The 19018-nt window shown below is 38.5% G+C and overlaps 1 protein-coding gene across 3 annotated transcripts in view; it reads left to right on the top strand.

Moving 5' to 3' along the window:
• The window catches only part of APBA2 (amyloid beta precursor protein binding family A member 2), an 86936-nt gene that overhangs the window by 37368 nt on the left and 30550 nt on the right, over window positions 1-19018 (top strand). For 2 of the 3 annotated variants that reach the window (XM_057371885.1, XM_057371883.1), the window contains exon 2: window positions 12654-13659. In XM_057371885.1, the coding sequence (XP_057227868.1) occupies window positions 12691-13659 (969 nt within the window). In that variant the 5' untranslated portion in view covers window positions 12654-12690. Of the gene's footprint in view, window positions 1-4199; window positions 4265-12653; window positions 13660-19018 lie in introns of those variants that run through there. The other variant, XM_057371884.1, reaches the window with a different exon arrangement.

Raw genomic sequence — 19018 nt, 5'->3', positions numbered from 1 at the left:
TCATTAAAATGATGCTGTCAATCCTTTTCCTGTAACCTTTCAAAGAAAATTTCATTTTTTTCCCTATGATTATGTAAAGTGAGCCCATGGAACCATTCACAGGACTTCAAGGTCAATAGTGATAAAAAGAAACCTTTTGGAGGAGTTATTACACACTCGGAATCAAGAAGCTGTAAAATGTGAGTGTAAATGGTTGGGTGTGAACCTCTAACCCAGCACTTAAACCCTGAGTTATTGGAAAATTAAGCATCTCCATTTTCTTTTACAAATGAGGCCTTTCCAGTGACCTCCCTCCACAGCTATTGTARATTGCCAGTCTCAGTATTCTAACCACCCTCCTCCAGCCCTCTTACCATTCACTGAATGGATGTTCTTGGACTGGAGTTGAAAATGTTTGGCTTGAATGGTACAGTTTGAAATGTTTTGTTGAATCTCTAGGCTTTATTTAAGGTGACCTACTCTGTTTTATTCCCTTCTGCATTATTATTCAAGTAGTATACCTAATTTACCTCTACCAAACTTGAAATTAATATTTATTGAAGGAAAGCCTTTTCTTTTCTTTTTTTTTTCTCCACAAGGCTGGAGAAACACATATATTAAATCATTTTATGATGATTAATAAATTGCCTGTGGTAAGCATTTCCAATTTTGTTGTGTTAAAAATTTGAAGAGGTGCATAATGGAAAAAAAAATCAAAGGATCTTTTCTTGGTAAACTGTAAACTAAAGCATAAAATGCTAATAAGTAAATTTTGAAACATTAATTGCTTGGACACCACGTATCTTTAAGTATCAAGTTTAAGGATTTCTCCTGCTTTTAAATCGAAAAASGACAAAATTTTAAAATAATGTCATTCCAAATTTTCCCCTTTTTTCCCAGTGCTATTATGTTTTACTTTGATAAGACATCACCTCTTTGCATGAATGGGTACTCGAAAATATGGACTTTGCTGAGGACATTTATTTCAATGAAGAAAGTTGATGGCAGAAAAAAGCAAATCAGTTAAAAATGCATTAAAGGCATAATTTTATAGTATTAATAAAGCAGCCTCTCTGTAAATTAAACTGAGGCAGGATGAGACTTGGCAGTAATTCTGTGAAATTACAACAAAGAAKAAATGGAGTGCTATACACTGTAATGGTAAGAGTGTTGTGTTTTATTAATGTGTCGTTCAGGTGCACCAAGCCTGATGTGGTTTGCTGTGGAAATGTGGCAGCCACAGGGAACAGCCCTTCAAAGCCATGTGCTGCTGAAGATATACAGGGTTGCCACAAATGCTTTTGGGATATTTGTACCCACCCCGAAGAGCTAATTCTTAAATAGCCATAGTTTTCTGAAAGCTGTAAAGAACAAACTGACTTCAAATACACAAATCACAGGAATATATGTGGTTGATGTGTTTCTGGTGGAACTGGATGTGACCAAAATGCAGCATTTCTATTATGCGTATTTGACGACAATGTTGAATTAAGTAACAGTACTTTACAGTTATCTAATGTTGTTAATGGATAAATTTATTTCATTATATAAATATTCAAAGTACTTAAATTATAATGTTTAAATGGCAAGACCGTGTTTTTTTAAGAAAGCACTGTCCCATATTATTGTCTTGGCATTCCTCAAATATTCTCTGGTAAGCTAACTCRTCTTTCTGAATTATTTTAAGATTAGAATAGCCCCATAAATTTTCTAGAGAGATTCCTGTTTTTTTCCTAGTGGGAGAAGGAACTGAAGGAGATGAAGTTACAGATTTCTACTTATACCTATGCACATATTAATATTATACTTATATAAACATATATAAGAGATATGCTTGCTTSTGTATTTGTTGTGTAACATGCATGACCTGTAAGAGAAGCCTTACTTCCATCTGCAGCAAGTGGGAGTGTGTGTGTCTGACACACAGTTCCAAAAATTAAAGGTTTCAAATTCGTGATGAGCTAAAATTATTCTTGCATGTGTGAAAACTTACTTAGCCAACAGCCAGTGGCTTTTTTATAGCTGTGTGATAGCAACAGAGTGCAAAGCTTGCTCAAACAGCTTAAATTTAACCARTTTCCTTTCCCTTCTAACTTCATGTCAGGTTCAATAAAAGCTGTTCTCATTGTAGCCAGCAGTAATCTCAGGTGTAGTTTGGTATGTTCAGGAGTYTGGAACTTGGTGCCAGGGCTGTGTCAGATTACCACACTCAGAGCAGTTGGTCTGCACCACAGCAACCCCTCTGCTGAGGGGAACTGTCAAATTTACAGCTTGGACTTGTATTCTTGTGGAGGAGAATCTCAAGGAGTGAAGGGATGTCATGCTGCTTCTTACTGTGAAGACCTTTTTGTCGCAGTTTCATTTTTTCCTCTAATAGCATAGAAATTTGGAACTTACACATCTTTCAAAAGTGCCTTGATACCTCACCTTGGAGAAAGTCCCCAAATCTTGTCTCACCTTTCACCTGCACCCCCAAGTTACCAAACACTGTATAGGCCTGGTGGCTTAAAAGACTCTTGGAATTTTCCATGGCAGACTAATACTTTTTCCATATTCTAGACAAAGTAAATCACCTTGCACAACATTTCTGACTGCACAATACACTTTCCAGTCATTGATCAATCCATTTCAAAACACTGAGTTATTGCAGACAAAAAGGAATAATTCTATATATTGACATTTTAGGTGGAATTACTTAATTTTATTCCTGAAATAGTATTTCGATTGACATTAGGGGTCAAATGCAGAAGTTTTTCTTTAGTCGTTTTCCAGTATACAACCTTCTCCAAAGTATGCCAATATGTAGAGATAAGAAGGAAATCTAGTTCAGTTGGCTAGTTTTTATTAAACTCTATGTACTTGAGGGGGACTTTTTCATTATTTGAAACTGATCTCTTGGAGCAGAGCAGTCACAAGAATAAGCCATAAAATCTCATTGCCTTAATTTTGGAGTCTCATTCTGTTGAATACAAATATTCTTCTTCTATCCTTCCCCCTGTTTAGGGAACCTTAAATGAGGTTCTGGTTTTGGTAGCTAGTTCTCTATAGCAGGCTTAACACTGCAAAACTGATACTTGTCTTAACTCTCACAACTGTATGAATGCAGCACTACAGGCTCAGTATCACTCTTTAAGCTGGGGAATTAAACCCTAAAGAGTGATTAAGCCACATCAACAATAAATGATAATTAAATATGTGATTACACATTTTTATTGCTGCTGCAGGAAATAGCTGATCTTTTTAACTATAAAAGCTGTATTCAGTTGGGATATGTKCTCAAGAATACAATCTCTGCAGTTCATATTCTACTGAGAATGCTGACAAAATTTTGTTACAGCTCAGTTGTAATTCAAGACAGGCTGCTCCATTTTGAGASCATTGCCTGTGGATAAAGGGATGTGTGTTTGCAGTACCTACGTTACTGCAGCCATTGTAGCTTTAGGCAGAATTTCTGCAAAACTGCAAATGAAACAAATCACAACGTACTGAAATCAGCATTTGTTATCTCACAACTTTAATTTCTCATCCTGCTGTCATTTGTTAAGCTAACTAAATAATCATAATGRTGATTAATAAGGGACATAACACTTTCTTTGTTTCACTGTTCAGTCATTTTCCTCCCCAATTATCTTTTGTGATTACCTCAGATTCACAGTAGACACTGCAGAGCAAGCAGAGAATAAGAGAATTCTTTTTGTCTTAGCTCCACAAGAAGACCCTAGTGGCCACTCTTGAGATAACTAGCAAGTCATGTATTTTAATGCCATCTATCTTTAGATGCTGCCCGTTTTCACTTCCCACACACGTTTCCCTCCTTTCTTTTAAGAATCATTCTTGCTCTGCTTCCCATGCAAAATTCTTCCTGTTTTCTAAGTCTGTATTTCAATTATGTTAAGCATATTAAAATAATATTTAGATGATTAATTGAAGCTCTGAAACAGTGAGTAGCACCAAATCCATAGTTGTTTTTAGCTGTTTTTCCTCCTGGCCTATCCCAGCTGTGCTTTTAACAAATCAGATTCAGGTGGTATAAAATAATRTGTCATCATAAAATTATAACACATATTTACACTTTGTGAGGGTGGGGAGCTTAGGTTAAAAGGAAGATCTTGAATATAGGCTTTACCATGCCGCTGCTACAATTAACAAATGTAAATGACTTTCATTGATATTTTTAATTTGWAACTTCCTGCTTTATTTTTGCCCTTAAGAAAAACAAGGGACTGTGTACAACTGGACACTGGTTCAGTGTTAAATGARCCTCAGCTGCTCTCAGGCTCTGCAGGTGAGCTACAAAACTCACAGCASCTGCTGTGTGAGCCAGAGGCACTGGGTAGCACAGACCATCTCTTTCTCCTCTGCTCAAATCACAGAAGGTGTGTTTGGTGGTTTTCTGGCTTGTCTATTCAGAGTGTGTAAAGTACTTTATTTCCTTTGGACCTGAGGCAGCCCCAGCCTGATATCAGCCCAGCAGGGAGATGGGAAACTGGGTCTGATAGAAGAGACTACGAAAAGAAATATTGCAAGACATGTAACTACACAGTTGATTTTTCAAAGTTTTTGACAAATTATCATCATTTTCTAAAGGCACCCATGGAAAGGAGAAAGATTGAAACAGGCTAATCTTGAATGGAATTTCACAGGACAAAAGAAAATGCATTTCTAAATCCCAAGAGGTTTCTGCTTGKTGCAGACAACAGTTTTAAAATGTATTTCCTTACTTGTAGTTCGTTGGGTTTGATTTTAAATGAAGGAAAACTATGAAAAACCTAGGTAACAAGCTGCTGTTAATGCAGTCCACTTTTATGGTTGCTACTCTTATTTTTATACCACTATCTRGGAGAGGTCAAGCATGTGAGAGTAGGAATGCCTTAAAATAAATGGCAAGAGAGCTCATTTAAGACTTGTCTCCTGTCAGCCTCTCATTCTTCCTGTGGGTTGAGTAGAAAATTCTCTTGGATGAAAGAAGAAATGGAAGAATTATTTAGGTCATTTAGCAAGAACCAAYAGAAAGTGGAAATTCCTATCTAGTTAAGCTTTAAACTTCCTGGAAATGTCCTGAGTTGTCAACAACACTGACAAAACATTTCAGGTTTATTTCACATGTAATGTCTATTTGTCAAAGCTAATTTTCTAAATGACTTCTGACTATTTTCAGTCGCTTTCTGCAAAAATTAATCTTAGTAACTTAACAATTCTTGCTCAAATGTATTGTTTATGCATGATTACTCATAGCAAGAAATAGACTGCATAAATTCAGTGTCCTCTCTAAATCTCTTTGAGTTKGCCTGTTTGGGTTTTTTTAGAGTGTCAACAGCACCACTGAATTGTCTCATAGCTGCAAAGCTGCATTAGTGTAGCTTACCTAAATAACCGTTGTATTCATGAAGGTTTTAGTAAAGCATGTAGAAAACTTTCTGAGCAAAGATAATTCACATACGCTGTGAAAGACAGAGGCGGAATTCCCAAGACCAACTCCACTGCTGTCTGCACTCATATTGGGGTTCAATACACAAAGAAATGCTAGGCCTCAATCCAGTTTTCAGTCTCAGTTTCACAGAAAAAAAATCAGGTTTCAGCTGCTAAAAATTAATCATTTTTCTACTCAGACCCTTACTTCAAAGTATTCTTTATGGTATTTTTTCACAAATTGGTGAACAAAGCCATTTTATAATTTTATAAATATCAAACCAACTCCAAGTGAGACATCAGATCACAAAGCCTGGAGTTTTGCATGGCCACTTGTCTAGATTTCTCAGGTGTCTTTACCAATCTTTTTTCTCCTCTCCCTAAGTGTTTTTTTGAGGGTACTGGGGAAATTGGCCATTTCTGGAATATGCGGGTTCAAACAGCACTCCTGAATCATCTATATCAGAAAAATCCCAAAGAAATAGGTGTTTTGGGCTGTGCTGGACCTGCTGAGCTTGCACTGAGGAAGAGATATGCATCCATAGTCTGTGTAGGTATTTACTGCCATGCAGGTCTGACATCCCGGACATAAAAGGACCGCTTTGATGATGTGTTCTGATAACTGAAGTTTCTGTTCTAGGTCTTTCACCTCCCTGATGTTTTGGACAGGGTTTTGTTTTCTATTCATAAGCCTCAGACAGAAGGAATAAACATTTTTAACAGGCCTAGCTAAGAAGTTCTACATCAGGCTATGCCAGCCTTAGAGAGAGAAACATTTCTCAACCTCAGTAACACTGAGATGGCACTTGGAGCTGTGGGAGATGTCCTTGTTGGAGACTCACTCCATAGTAAGCAGAAGATCAGTGTTATGCAGGCTCAGTGGGCAGGAGGGACCAACATGGCCATTCCTCCTGAGCTGTGTATCCTCCTCCCTTCCCTTTGTAAGAGAGATTGTGCTCCTTCCAAAGTCRCCATCACATGCTCAGTCTGCTGTCACTTACCCTGTCGGATTAGGGCTCCTGGGAGTCAGGATCCCATTACACCTCCTTTTAGAGGAGCAGGCAGTTACTCTGCACTCTGCTTCTGGAGCTCTGCATAATGAATTCTCATGGTCTGGAGAGTCAGCACCAAATGAAGTTAATGCACTTAGGCCTTGGGGAATCGAATGGCTGCAGAATCGGACAGTCACAGTAGGCTCATGTTCTGTTATCAGCTTATTAAAAGTTCCAGTTTCCAGTCTAGGATCAGTCATAATTCCTCTGGACCAACTTAGCAGATGGGAGTCTGTAATGAAAGCCTACTGAGAAACACTATTATTTTAATATTAAAATTGTTTTGAATGAATTGAAATTAGATTTTTTTTCCCACTTTAATTTATCTCTTTATTGGAGAAGAGACTGGTATAATTACTGTAAAGCCCTGCAATCATGAATTTTCTGATGCAGTTCTGTTGAAAAATACTGTTATCTCAGTTACAGATGTACTGAGTAAGTATATGAATGTAGCAGGTCTAAACATATGTCTGTTAAGAGGGTTGGGTGTTGTTTTTTCTGTTTTACAGCATTTCTGGAGTGTGAATGTGTAGGGCCATCATATGGAATAGCTTCAGTCAGCAGTGAATCCACGGCACAGCTCAGCAGAGAGAAGCAAGGCTGTGGGCTGTATGTGCTATAATCTCGCCTGGCAGTAAATTGTGTGGCAGTGCTTATAACTGAAGGCTGATMCATCTGAAGGTGACTTCCAAAGAGTAGAACCAGTTTAGTAGCAGCTAGATTGCAGTAGATATCTGGGGAAAATAGGAGGTATTGAACAGGGAAGCAAAACTTAAGTGTCGATTTAATCAAAACTGACMAAAGGTGCAGATATTTGAAGTGTGAGAGAAAGACTAAGGAATAGATGAGAAAATTAGTCTGGGGAGGAGTAGGCACAGCAAAGAAGCCTTGCAAAATAAAGTGAATATATCAAATTCAGGCCAGTAAAACTCATAGGTTCACCTGTAAGTTGGAACAGCAGGACTCAAAAATCATTTGGCTGTAGATAAACATGCAGTACTATGTTTGTTGCCAAAAGAACCTAACAGTGGCCCCTGCCCCCTCAGATTATTGTGCATGKTAGATGTAATTAACTTGTTTTGCCCCTACTAAAATGCTGTTCAGTTTGTGAATCAAGTGTAGACGCAATGCAGTTCTTTAACCACAGCCAGCAGTACTATACTGGGTAGTTCACTGTATCACCATGTTTATAATTGTGTACTAGTTCCCATTTTTAATGCTAATTTAATTGGTCTTTTTCACTGGGAAGATAGTAAAGAGGTCTTTCTACACAGTGAAAAGATGTAGAAGYGTTAAGGTCGATAAATGTCTCACTACAGCTGTCTGGGATTAGGTGCAGCAAACTCAGGAGAAAGCTAATGAGTATAATGAGCACTGATTAGAATAAATTCCAGCTGTAAGCCAGTAGTCCTGTTTCTGGGAGCAGAAGAAATTGGTTCCCTTATGCATACTCCTTTTTACTGTTGCATAGAAATTCAGCATGTGTTTCCTAGAGATTGATTTTCCTTTCAACACTCATCTGAGGCAGGGAAAATTAAGAAAAACAAAGCAAAACCATTATTRAAAGAAAAACATTTTTACTAAGAACCCTGTGGAAATGGTCCCTTATTCACTGATCCTGACAACACCAATGGAGATTKAGTGATGCACTGTTCAACTGAAATCAGGGTTTGCTTGTCTCAGCAAGACAAAATGACTGAATCCCAAGGACAGTAAACAAGGATCCAGCACTAACATTCCATGTTCCCAGGAACATTTCATCCCAGCCCCAGCCAGAAGATGAAAGATGTGCTTGGAGTGATACAGAAGTTTGACCTAACTCCCTGCTATCGGGGAGGGAAGTGAGATACAAGAAGTAGGAGGGAGTCTTACACCAAGCAGAGGAAATGATCTGTGGGTGCAATCGCAGCCTTTAYTGATAAAGTGCCTCTGGATCCAGCAAATTATTACTGCTCTCTTCCCTTCAACATTGAGTAATATTAGATAGAAATCCAGTATTTTCTCCAATTTCCAGAGSATAATTTTCTGATTTTCTCAATATACCTATGATATTAGAAGATTTCACAGTAACTTGTATGTGAATATTAGCTAAATGCTAATCCCTGCAGTCAGGGACTCAGAAGGCTTTGCACAGTAGTCTGAATAGCAGAACACATGGTAAAAWCATGGTATCAGTTGCATGTCTAAAAAATCAAAATAATAAAATCTGGAAGATTAAAATCTCTGTAGGTGAGAAGACAAAAATTCAAACCCAGGGCCCTCAGAAATGCTGCTGCATGACATGAAATAGCTTAGAAAAAGCCTAGAATGCTTGTAAGTTTTAAAATATTCTCATTATGCTAAACATAATCAATGACTAAAGCATTTTTCTAGGAAGCTTGAGAGATATTTTGATACAGTGGAAGAAAACTAGGCTGCCCCTGCTGTTCTAATATTTGAGTTAAAATACAGCTGTTTGTTTCCTTGACAGAAATTTATGTGCAGCTCCATAAAGTGCAGTTCTCAGACTGGTATTTGAAAACTCAGTTCAGTAATTCTGATGTGTTGGTACAGTTGGAGAAGTTACATTTCATACTTGAAGATGCTGTAATCAGTGCACATTCAGYCTGCAATTCATGGGCTGAAAACACTAAATTCTGCTTTTTTATTTCAGTTCGTTGTTACCTAAAGAGTAGTGCATGACTGAGAAGATTGCAAAGGCCAACCRGAATTGTAATTGCTGTGCAGAGATTACTTTGTAACTTCACTTTCCGAGGCATTAAGATCAGCATTGCCTCTCACTGAAGAATCAGGCTTATTTTGCCTCAGTTCCAGCATGCAAGGGTAAAGCACTGCCTTCGATCCTTGCATCAGACTGGATTAAGTGAAAACCCATTTCCCATGTCCCAGTATGTCAGATATGCTTGAGAGGAATTATTTTCTTTCTTTCTTATCACCTATGCTCTAAAAAGTTTCCAGTCTAGCACTATTTTTTTAAGTTCTCCCCACCATAGTGCAGGTGCTGCACATTAGGAGGCCCCTGCTGGGGCTGGACTGCAGTGAACCCTTTCCTGAGASCCCCCACTCCTCAGCCACCCCTCCCTTGCTGGGCTCCTGCCCTGCCCTTTGGCTCTGAGAGCACATTCAGGAGCATTCCTGCAATGTGTTACAGAATATCTAGAATGCAGTGGATATTCCTGCAGGTAAGTAACATCTTTGAGCATTCACTACTGGAATTTATAAAGGGTATTACTGAAGTGCTACCACTTATGGTAGTTTCAGGGCCTGGATACTAAATGAAGATTCTTAGATGTGGGTGGAAAAACTCCATTACACTGGCTAAAAAAAGGGTTCTCATCTCCATATGCTTTAGGAAAATCTGAGTCATGGGTTTCAAACTGTGCTTGTTACATGCTCTGTGCTTCTGTATCTTCAGCTACACTGTAATGACTTATGTGCAGGGTCGACTGTACTCTAAATCTCTAAATATTATTTGTTATGGAGAATATTTCCACTAAAAGATTGAGGCCATTGCAGATGAGAACTTCTCTTTCACTAAGAGACATTTAATCTGTTGGGTTCTTGGCAAAAAAAAAAAATTGGTTAAACCAGATGAGATATCTGTAGTTTTCTTGTAGTACCATTCAAAATTACTATTTGTCACAATCCATCTTAACTTGTTCTAGACATGCTTGTGTGATGTTCTTGCTCATGCCTGATCTGGTCATACAAAGAATTTATCTTGCTTGTGAGCAGTTTTTTGCAGCTTGTGCAGTGTTGTGACTAGATTTCTATTTTAATCCAAGGTAAAATAAATTTTGTTTATCCTGCAGTCATATCCTGCAGTATAGAAACAGCCTTAGCTTGCAGTAAGTAGAGCTGAYTTAATCAGAGGTAACCCTAGTGGGTGGATGGCTTGGTGTTCTGAGGTTCTTWTAACTGGTTCCAAAAGAAAAATGTATTATATTATTATTAAAGGGATAGTGGGCATACAGATTGTATTGAGAAAACCTTGCAAGTCTGCTGGTTCCTCTAATGGTGAGGAGGGCCAGGCAATCACTGAGAAAGTTTTGAATCCTCTGATTTTCTCCTTTAAAACTTCAAATACACTAAAAGGCTTTATTCTCTCAAGACTAATTCTGCAATGTGACAATAACTAAAAAGAGCTCCATGTGCTTTCATACTTCCTGTGACTATTATGCATCTCTGCTTTGTATCTGAGAATCTAGAACCCGTGTTTCGGGGATAGATTTGCCACATGATGTCTTTGCAATAATCTATAGATACATCAGATCCCTGGATGTCACAAACTAAGGACTAGGAGTTTTCTTCTATTATCAGCAGTTCTGTAGGGGTATCTATAAGGTTTTAGGTTACAGTTACAGGGTATTTTTTTAAGTTCATAATACCTAAGAAATTCCTCCCTCTATAGCTCCATGCTGGTTTTATTGCTCTGCACGTGCACACAAGACTTGGGAGACTGGTTMAATCAAAGTGTTCTTGCAGTTGTGTGGTGCAGGTCAGGAGCTTGAACTCAGTTCACCCAAATGAAGTAACTGCACAAGGTCAGCTTTATCATAAGGATACAACAAATGAAATACAGAGAAACACAAATACTAAAAGTATATTATTTCCCCCCCTCCAAATCATGCACTTGTCAAGCCTGTCTGGAATTAACTATTTTCTTAAACTATTTTTGATACAGTTTATATAATCCCTGCTTATTTGGAATCCAGTATTTAGACAAAAATATGTAGTTTAAAGTAGCACAAGCATTTAGCAGGAGAAATTAGCCAACTTTTATTGTACATGTGTCTTTTACCTGGAATATAGATTAGACTTTGAAAAACAGTGTGCAGAGGGATCTGGATAGATTGAAACAATGGGCCATGATTAATTTAACAAGTCTAAATGCCAGGTTGTTCTGCTGGTTGACTGCAGTTCAGGAGTCAGCAGTGYGCTCTGGCAGCCCAGAGAGCAAAGCATGTCGTGGGCTCTGTCAAACACTGTGACCAGCTGGTCAGAAGAGAGGATTATTCTGCTGCATGCAGCACTGATGCAGCCTCCCCTGAGTGCTGTGTGCACTTCTGGGCCCCATCATTTAAGAAAGATGTGAAGGTCCTTGTATGTGTCCAGAGAAATGCAGCAGAGCTGGTGAAAGGGCTGGAARATGTCCTTTGAGGGGTGCAAAGGGCTTTGGGCTTGTCTGATTTGTAGAAAGGAGGCTGAGGTGACCTCACTGCCCTCTTACAGCATCCTCCAGAGGGGAGTGAGCAGGGAAGTGCTGAACTGCTCCCTAGAGAAAATATCTGGTGACAAGAACAGTTCAAAGCTGTGTCATCATGTTTTCAGACTGGACATTAAGGAAGCATTTCTTTACCAGGAGGGTGGTCAGAATGGTTCAAAGCTGWGTCATCATGGTTTCAGACYAGACATTAGGAAGCATTTCTTTACCTGGAGGRTGGYCAGACCCTGGAACAGGCTTCCAGTGGCAGTCAATACACCAAGCCTGTCAGTATTTTAAGAGGCATTTGGACAAGGCCCTAAARCCAYKCTTTAACTTGGTCAGCCCTGAATTGATCTGGGCTAGGTAACTGTTGGTCTCTTCCAACTGAAATAATCWGTTCTAAAAGCAATATTTGGTTTAACAATGGGAGATACTTCATGGCATCTAGCTAGTAAAGTCTACCAGCAAGTGTTTTTTTTTTTTTAATGCATTGGTACTAAAAGTGTTATTTTTATCTTTTAGTGCATTATGTGGCTGCCAAGATAATGGAATTATTTTCCTTTAGTTTTGGTAAGAGCAGGTCAGATTCTAAATGTTTGCTTTCAGTACACGTTAAAGAAATGCCTAAGCTGAAAATTGAAAAGAACTTCCATTTACTGCATAGCGATCAAAGCATGACCCCTTACTGGCAAGAAAAATAAATTKAAAACTAATTTCAAGGTTCAGGATTAATTCTCCGTCAAATTGACAGAAGAGAGCCTACAGTAGAATACATTTAGCATAAATGTAGAACCTTCTCTTTATCTGTTCCTTTCAGAGTGCAACTTATTACTTTGATTTCATGGTTCCATAGCAGAAGCATCTTAAAAGTTAGCTGTCTGAATTTGGTTCAAGTATCTACAAACACAGGCTTTTTACCAAATGAATCTATCAGTTTGCTTCCTATTAAATCACTGTTCTCTACTGATGACCTTTTCCTGAATGTGTATTTTCCATCTTCCCTGCAGTAATTGCTGGAAATGATTGTCATGTAAGGAACTGGCTATGGCAAACAGGAAACATCAAAGCACTACAGCCAGCATGCTGGATCACAGAGTCAGAGCTTGYCCGACTTCTTCTCACAACAGGGAGCCTGAAAATGAAGAAAGTGACCTTCCCATTGAAGATTATGCAGCAAAGGAGGCAGAATTAGCAACTATCAGACAAGGTAGTCCCACCCCTGTGGAACATGAGTGCAATGACCACAGTGGAGATGGTGACTCCAGCTCTGACTATGTAAACAACACTTCCGAGGAGGAGGACTATGATGAAGGCTTGCCAGAAGAAGAGGAGGGGATCACATACTACATTAGATACTGTCCAGAGGATGACAGTTACCTGGAAGGAATGGACTGCAATGGGGAGGAGTATGCTCCCCATGAGGAACACCATGTTGAAACAGATGAATGTCAGGAAGCTGTAGAAGAATGGGCTGAAGGTAAAATTCAGCACCAAGATGAAAATGAGGTGATGGACAGGCAAGAGTGGCAGGAAGGTCAAGATAATGGCATTCAGATTTTGGAGGATGAAGCATCATCTTTGGAGATTCAAGACCAAGAAGAAAACATCCARTACTGTCAAAGTGAAGGTGACTATCCGGACTATTATCCAGCAGAGGCTAATGGAAATTCACAGGGAGTATTGCCATACCATTCTAGAAAAGAGGATGCAGAGCTRGAAGAGCAGGAAGAGGACATTGACCAGATTGTAGCAGAAATCAAAATGAGTATGAGCATGAGTAGTATTAACAGTACRACAGAAATGAGTCCAGAGCACACTGGGACTGAAAACATGGCACATGACTACAAAGAGACTTGTTCAAAGGGAGAAGCTGTTCACAGTGCTAACAGGCACGAGGGGAGGCCAAAATCACTGAATATCCCATCTGCCTCTAAGCACAGTGGAGATGTGCATCGAGGTTTTAAAGCAAAGTCAAGAACCCCAGAGGACAGACAGAAGTGGCCACAGGAGCAGGTAAGAGGTACTCTTTTTAACCAGACTGTCAGAGGCATTATACAAGTGTTATGTTAGTTACTTCAAACAAAATTAGCAATATTTTTATATCTATTAATATRTAAATATATATGTAAGCAATATTTTAAATTTTACTGTTATTGCATTCACATAATCTTATTGTGTGTTTAGAAGAAGGTGCTAAATGCAGTCAGCATACAAAGAGAACTACCAAATTTTGCACTGAGAAGAGACAACTCATGCAAAGGTATTCCAGATGCATGGGGCAAAACCAGTTTGTTTACACTATATTCAGTCTGCAGTGACAYGCTGGACAAACTTAAAACTGGGGTCAGCATTAAAATAATTGATTTTTTTTCCATTAATGGCTCCTGTACCATTGCCTTAGTGGTTGATTACTTTTTGTTTTCAATACAGCAGTTGTCAAGTCTAGATACTGAATATGTTAAAAAATAATGGCAAGAAGTGCCTGCATATTGCTGTGTTTTTTTACTAGCTGGACATACCTTGACCTTGACAAGAAGGAAGAAACAGGAGCTTTACTCATACCAAAAATTCTTTAATTAAGCACTTTTATCACAAGAATAATGCAGAAGTTAGTTTAAACTGTGCACAATCTTTTCTTTTTCTAATGGTGAGTGCCAGAAAAAGGATTTGGAGAATGAAGCTCAAGCATTTYTAAAGGAACAAAGCTCCCTGAAGTTTCAAATTGAATGTGGTTACTTCTTAGAGAGACATAACTCATTCCCCAATGTCATTTTAAGGCCTTGACTTTGCATCTCTAAAATTATATGTAGTTGAATATTAGTTATCTTCTGCAATGAACAGATCTACCTAGAAGAGGTAAAACATAACTTGTACTTGGATAACAGACTAGTAAGGATAAATTATTTTGCCTTATGTTTAATTAAAATGCTTTCTTAAGCTTCAGATGTGTAGGTTTCCTGTTTCAGCTTTATCAGCTCTGTAAGTATGATTTTCCGTAGTTAAGTGCCCCACAGTTAAACCATTTGGTCCAGGTGATTCCATTAAAAAAAGACATTAAAATATGTTAATTCCTCTGAAAAACAGTAAAAGGAAATCAAATGTTTAAATATATGCTGATGAAACAGGTTGACCTTCATTATAATTGTGAACAAAAAAAAAGTCTTAGGGGGATATTTTCAGATTTCCCATATCTGCAGCAAGTTTTTAATATTCATTACTACATTCTATTTTCAGAAATGTAATTATAACCAAATTGTGCAACTTACTATATTCAGTGCCCTACTGCCAGCATAAAAGTTCCTGTGTGAATAAGCCTGCTGATGTTGAATGGTTTGAACAGTTACTGGATGTTGGCTGAGAGCAAACAGGTTGAGTTTTAGACTTGGGTCTTTCTCCCAGCAGCTGCTACTGGGATGTTGTTCCTTGCAAGTTCTCAAAATGTTTGCAGAACAAAAGAGGAGTTCTTGAATAAGAAAGATTCCTTAATGCTTGACTAAGAAATTGTTGGGTTTTTTTTCCCCACTGAATGCTTTCCCATTCAAAACAATATTCAAAATAAATTTTAATTTCAACAACTTTTTGTTGTTTTGAAGTTTGTCAGAAGTTGAGCTGAACTGCATTGTCTCWGTCATTCTCAATAGACTGCTAACAGCTGAAAGTTGTGTAACACCTGGATATTGATATGACTGCTCCAGTATGAAAAATACAAAAGGACCTTAGTATTTCTGAGCTGCCTGTCTGAGCTTTATTGTTGTTTCCAGTCAGTCCTGGGCCAATCTTTATCTTGTTTAATAATGAGGGAAGCAYTGCTGTGACAGGTAGCCACTGGCTGGATGAAGCCACTGAGCTYATACAATCACTTTTAATAGCAAACACAAACTCCTATCTTAATGGATAGAGCACTAGACAGTACAGAGTGTTTCATTCCTTCAAACATGAAGACAGGAAATTAGAGATGCAGCAGTACAGGTCAGCACACAGGGCTAAACAAACTCTGTGACAAGGCATGCATTTAATTTCAAATACTGGCGCTGGCATGTCTAAGAGCTATTTCTGCTGCCCCAAGTAGGGGCTGTAAGAAAGGAGACTTCACTGAAGAGTACAGGCCTCCAAGGCAAAAAGGTGTGAAGTGGTGTTTCTTAGCCATACAGGGACTCACAGATGGGAACGTGAGGTAATTCTCCCTCTTCCCACCCCAAGCTTCCAGGGGTATAAAAGAAGGAGTAAAACACAATCTAAAAAACCTTTGGCAAGCATTACTTGAATGTGTGTGTCATAACAAGACTAGCCTTACCTTGCTACCTTCTAGCCTACTGCAGGTTACCATTCTCAGCTTTATCCAAAAATCAGGCTCATAGTTTGAGCCTTAGAATAAGAGCTTAGTACCCATTTCTGCCAAAGTTAGGTTTTTCTTTATAGCTCCCTAAATGTCCTTAGCACAAGGTGTGGTTGGACATTTAACATTATCTAAATTCTCTGAGTCCAGTATTAAAGTGCAGAGGATTTTGTTGTCTTCTGGGGCATTCAATTATTTTAATATTTTCTATGAAATGTCTAAGGGATGGATGGAATTAGAGTAGTGCCTARATGAACCTGTGTCTCTTTTTTGAAACCAAGACAGCCATAATTTCAACTACTAATATTTAAACCAACTACAATAATTCAATTTCATTCGTAGTGAAAGGAAAAACCCCAAGGCCATGGTCAGTACATCTGCATGCTAAACTCACTGTTTGCAGAGAAGCTGCTTTAGAAGAGCCTTGGTTTTATTACCTTGCTAAAAGGTCTGTTATTGTAAGTGTGCATTGGACAATGCAAATTACCATGCTGAACGGGATGACAAATTGCAAATGTTGGACTTTTTTAGTCTCAGTTATCTTTCAGTAAATGTAGATTTGAATGCTTCTAGGTTAAATCCCGATATACTACATGTATGTCAGGTTTTGTAAATAAGAGCAAGAGGAAGGTGCATTTGTTGTTTTATGCACATAGTACACTATCCTTTACATGTTTCTGCTCCTCTTCTCTTTCCTGCCTCACATAGGTAGTTTTACTGCTTATTGTAACATTTATATTCYTTTAAAATACACAGCTATTAATTCTTAGCTCATGATAGGTGCTAACATTCTGTTTGCAAGACATTTGCTAAATAACAAGTAAACAAATGTGATGTTAAAGGTTCCTGTTGCTAGAAGATTTCCTGTTTGCACTAGAAAAGAGTAGCCACTTTTTAAGAAAGTCCCAACAATTTACAGAGAAGGAAMAACAAAGTAAGTATCTCATTTGAATCTCACTGTGGGTCAAGTACACATGCTTAGGCTTGAAAACTATAGGGATGCATGAACGTGGTTTGTTTAGCCTTTTTTTTTGTAAATACTTCGAGGGAAGCACTGAAGGGGACAGTTAACACCAGACAAGTCTTCGGGAAACCTAGAATATATTTTAGTGTGTGTATTTTCTCTAACTCGCTGCTGAGCACAGCTCTTATTCCTTGGAGGTTTTCCATGCTTATATTATTTAACAAAGACATTATTTCTATGAAGTTGAACTGACTATTTTGGGTATTTTATAACAACTCTAATTCAACAACTCCCTCAAGCTAGGAGTTTTCCCCACACCCATCTGACATCTTGCTCATCCCTCAGCTAAGTGTTCAAGTATCACAGAAGAAATTTTCWTCTTTTTCTGTTTCTAATTTAATTACATATGTTTTATCTATAGCAGAGAAATTGAGTATGGTCAAACTTGCTACTGATGTAATTCTTCTGAATTACCACAGTTTTTATTGTGACAAACATGAATTAATGGACAGGTAAATCTTTGGGTGGAAGAAGACAAACTGAACAGCTCCTTCAGCTCACAGTAGCATACAGTACAACCAGAAATTTTAAGTGTATGTGGTATTCCTGTGAAAAGCAGTTGCTTTTTGGAATGCTGTTAGGTTTGCTCCAAGGTCACTCTTGGTTTGGCACAGTAGTAAGAAATACAGRAACAGCTTTACCAGATGAAAAATGAGAGCAATCTCCTGTTGCAAATGTGTGCTTGTACTACACAATATATGAGCACAGGCCTGGTCTAAATCAAAGCTGAAACCACAAAAAGCTTGTCTCCACTTCACTGCAACATACCCTGTCCTGCTTCCCCCGCAAAGCAGGATGGCATGGGGCAGTCCCAGCCCTATCCTGCTGCTCCCTGACAGCATTTGGAACTTCAGTTTCTCCTACTGCATGTGCAGTATGAGCATARTTAAAGAATGGCAGAAGCAGTGAAGAAAAAAACAAAGCATTGGACAGCAGCTGAAATGATAACCAATGGAAGATCTCTTGTCCTAATGCAACTCAAGTAACAGCTTCTGTGGAACCTCCTATGCGGCAGAGTTTACTGTGTTCATCCCAGCCAGAGTCCTATGTCTGTGAAATACTGGCACTGGCATGGCTAAGAGCTATTTCTGCTGCCCCAAGCAGGGGCTGAAGATGGAACTCAAYATTTGAGCACTGACAGTTTAGTCAGCCCTTGCTCTTAATGTCTACTCTAGGTAATTTTCAGACTCATGAGAATGTGTTCTCTCCCATTTGCCTATTCTCTCTCTACCAACAATACCCCACCCCACCTCTATCCTTTTGAAAAACCAGGAATTTRCCATGATTGCCTTTAGAAAGGAGGATMTTAGAGGGAAGKCTGCTTTTTAATGATGGTGCCTGTGACACTGAATTCTACTGCTTCTCATTGCTCATCATTCTTTCATAACACTGGCATACCTCTGAGAACATAACCAAATATGCTTATTCAAACTGCCCTGATAAGGACACCATGAGCTTCTGCAGTGTTAGTCTGCCTTCACAGCTTTAATATAGCCTGTACCATTACAATTCTTCATCATGGACATCCAGARACAGATAAAAGATCCCTACATAAAAATTTATAAAAGTAACATTTTACGAAGTCGTCTTTTTTTTTGTCTCCGTTATTCTGCCTCCAACAGCTTTGCACACATCAATGCTGCTACTGTGTTTTCCTTGCCTGTGCTGGTAGAGCTCAGTATTGACACAAATATTTATTTCCTTCTCTCAGCATGAGCACAGTGCTCTCTTGCTGCAGTTCTAAATCCTGGAGTCTTTTGTCCGTAAAAGATTTCAYCTTTAGAACAGTGTGAAGAAACTAAGATGATAGACAGTTTAGAAAACATGTATCTTAAGAATGTCTTGCTGGAAGTCAGTCTGAGTGTTATGGGATGCATTTGAGAACAATTTGTAGACAGCACAAATGGGTGTAAATGAAGAGTATTAAAGAAGTTTTTTGTATTCTCTGAATTTTAGGCAGCTGTGGGGCAGAACTATGAAACAGCTGTTACCAAGTTCCCAGTTTCCCACTT

This window comes from Malurus melanocephalus, unplaced genomic scaffold, assembly GCF_030028575.1.
Source record: "Malurus melanocephalus ecotype Western Australia unplaced genomic scaffold, MMel_1.1 scaffold_160, whole genome shotgun sequence".
Taxonomy (NCBI): Eukaryota; Metazoa; Chordata; class Aves; order Passeriformes; family Maluridae; genus Malurus; species Malurus melanocephalus.
This window is presented reverse-complemented; position numbering and strand designations above follow the sequence as displayed.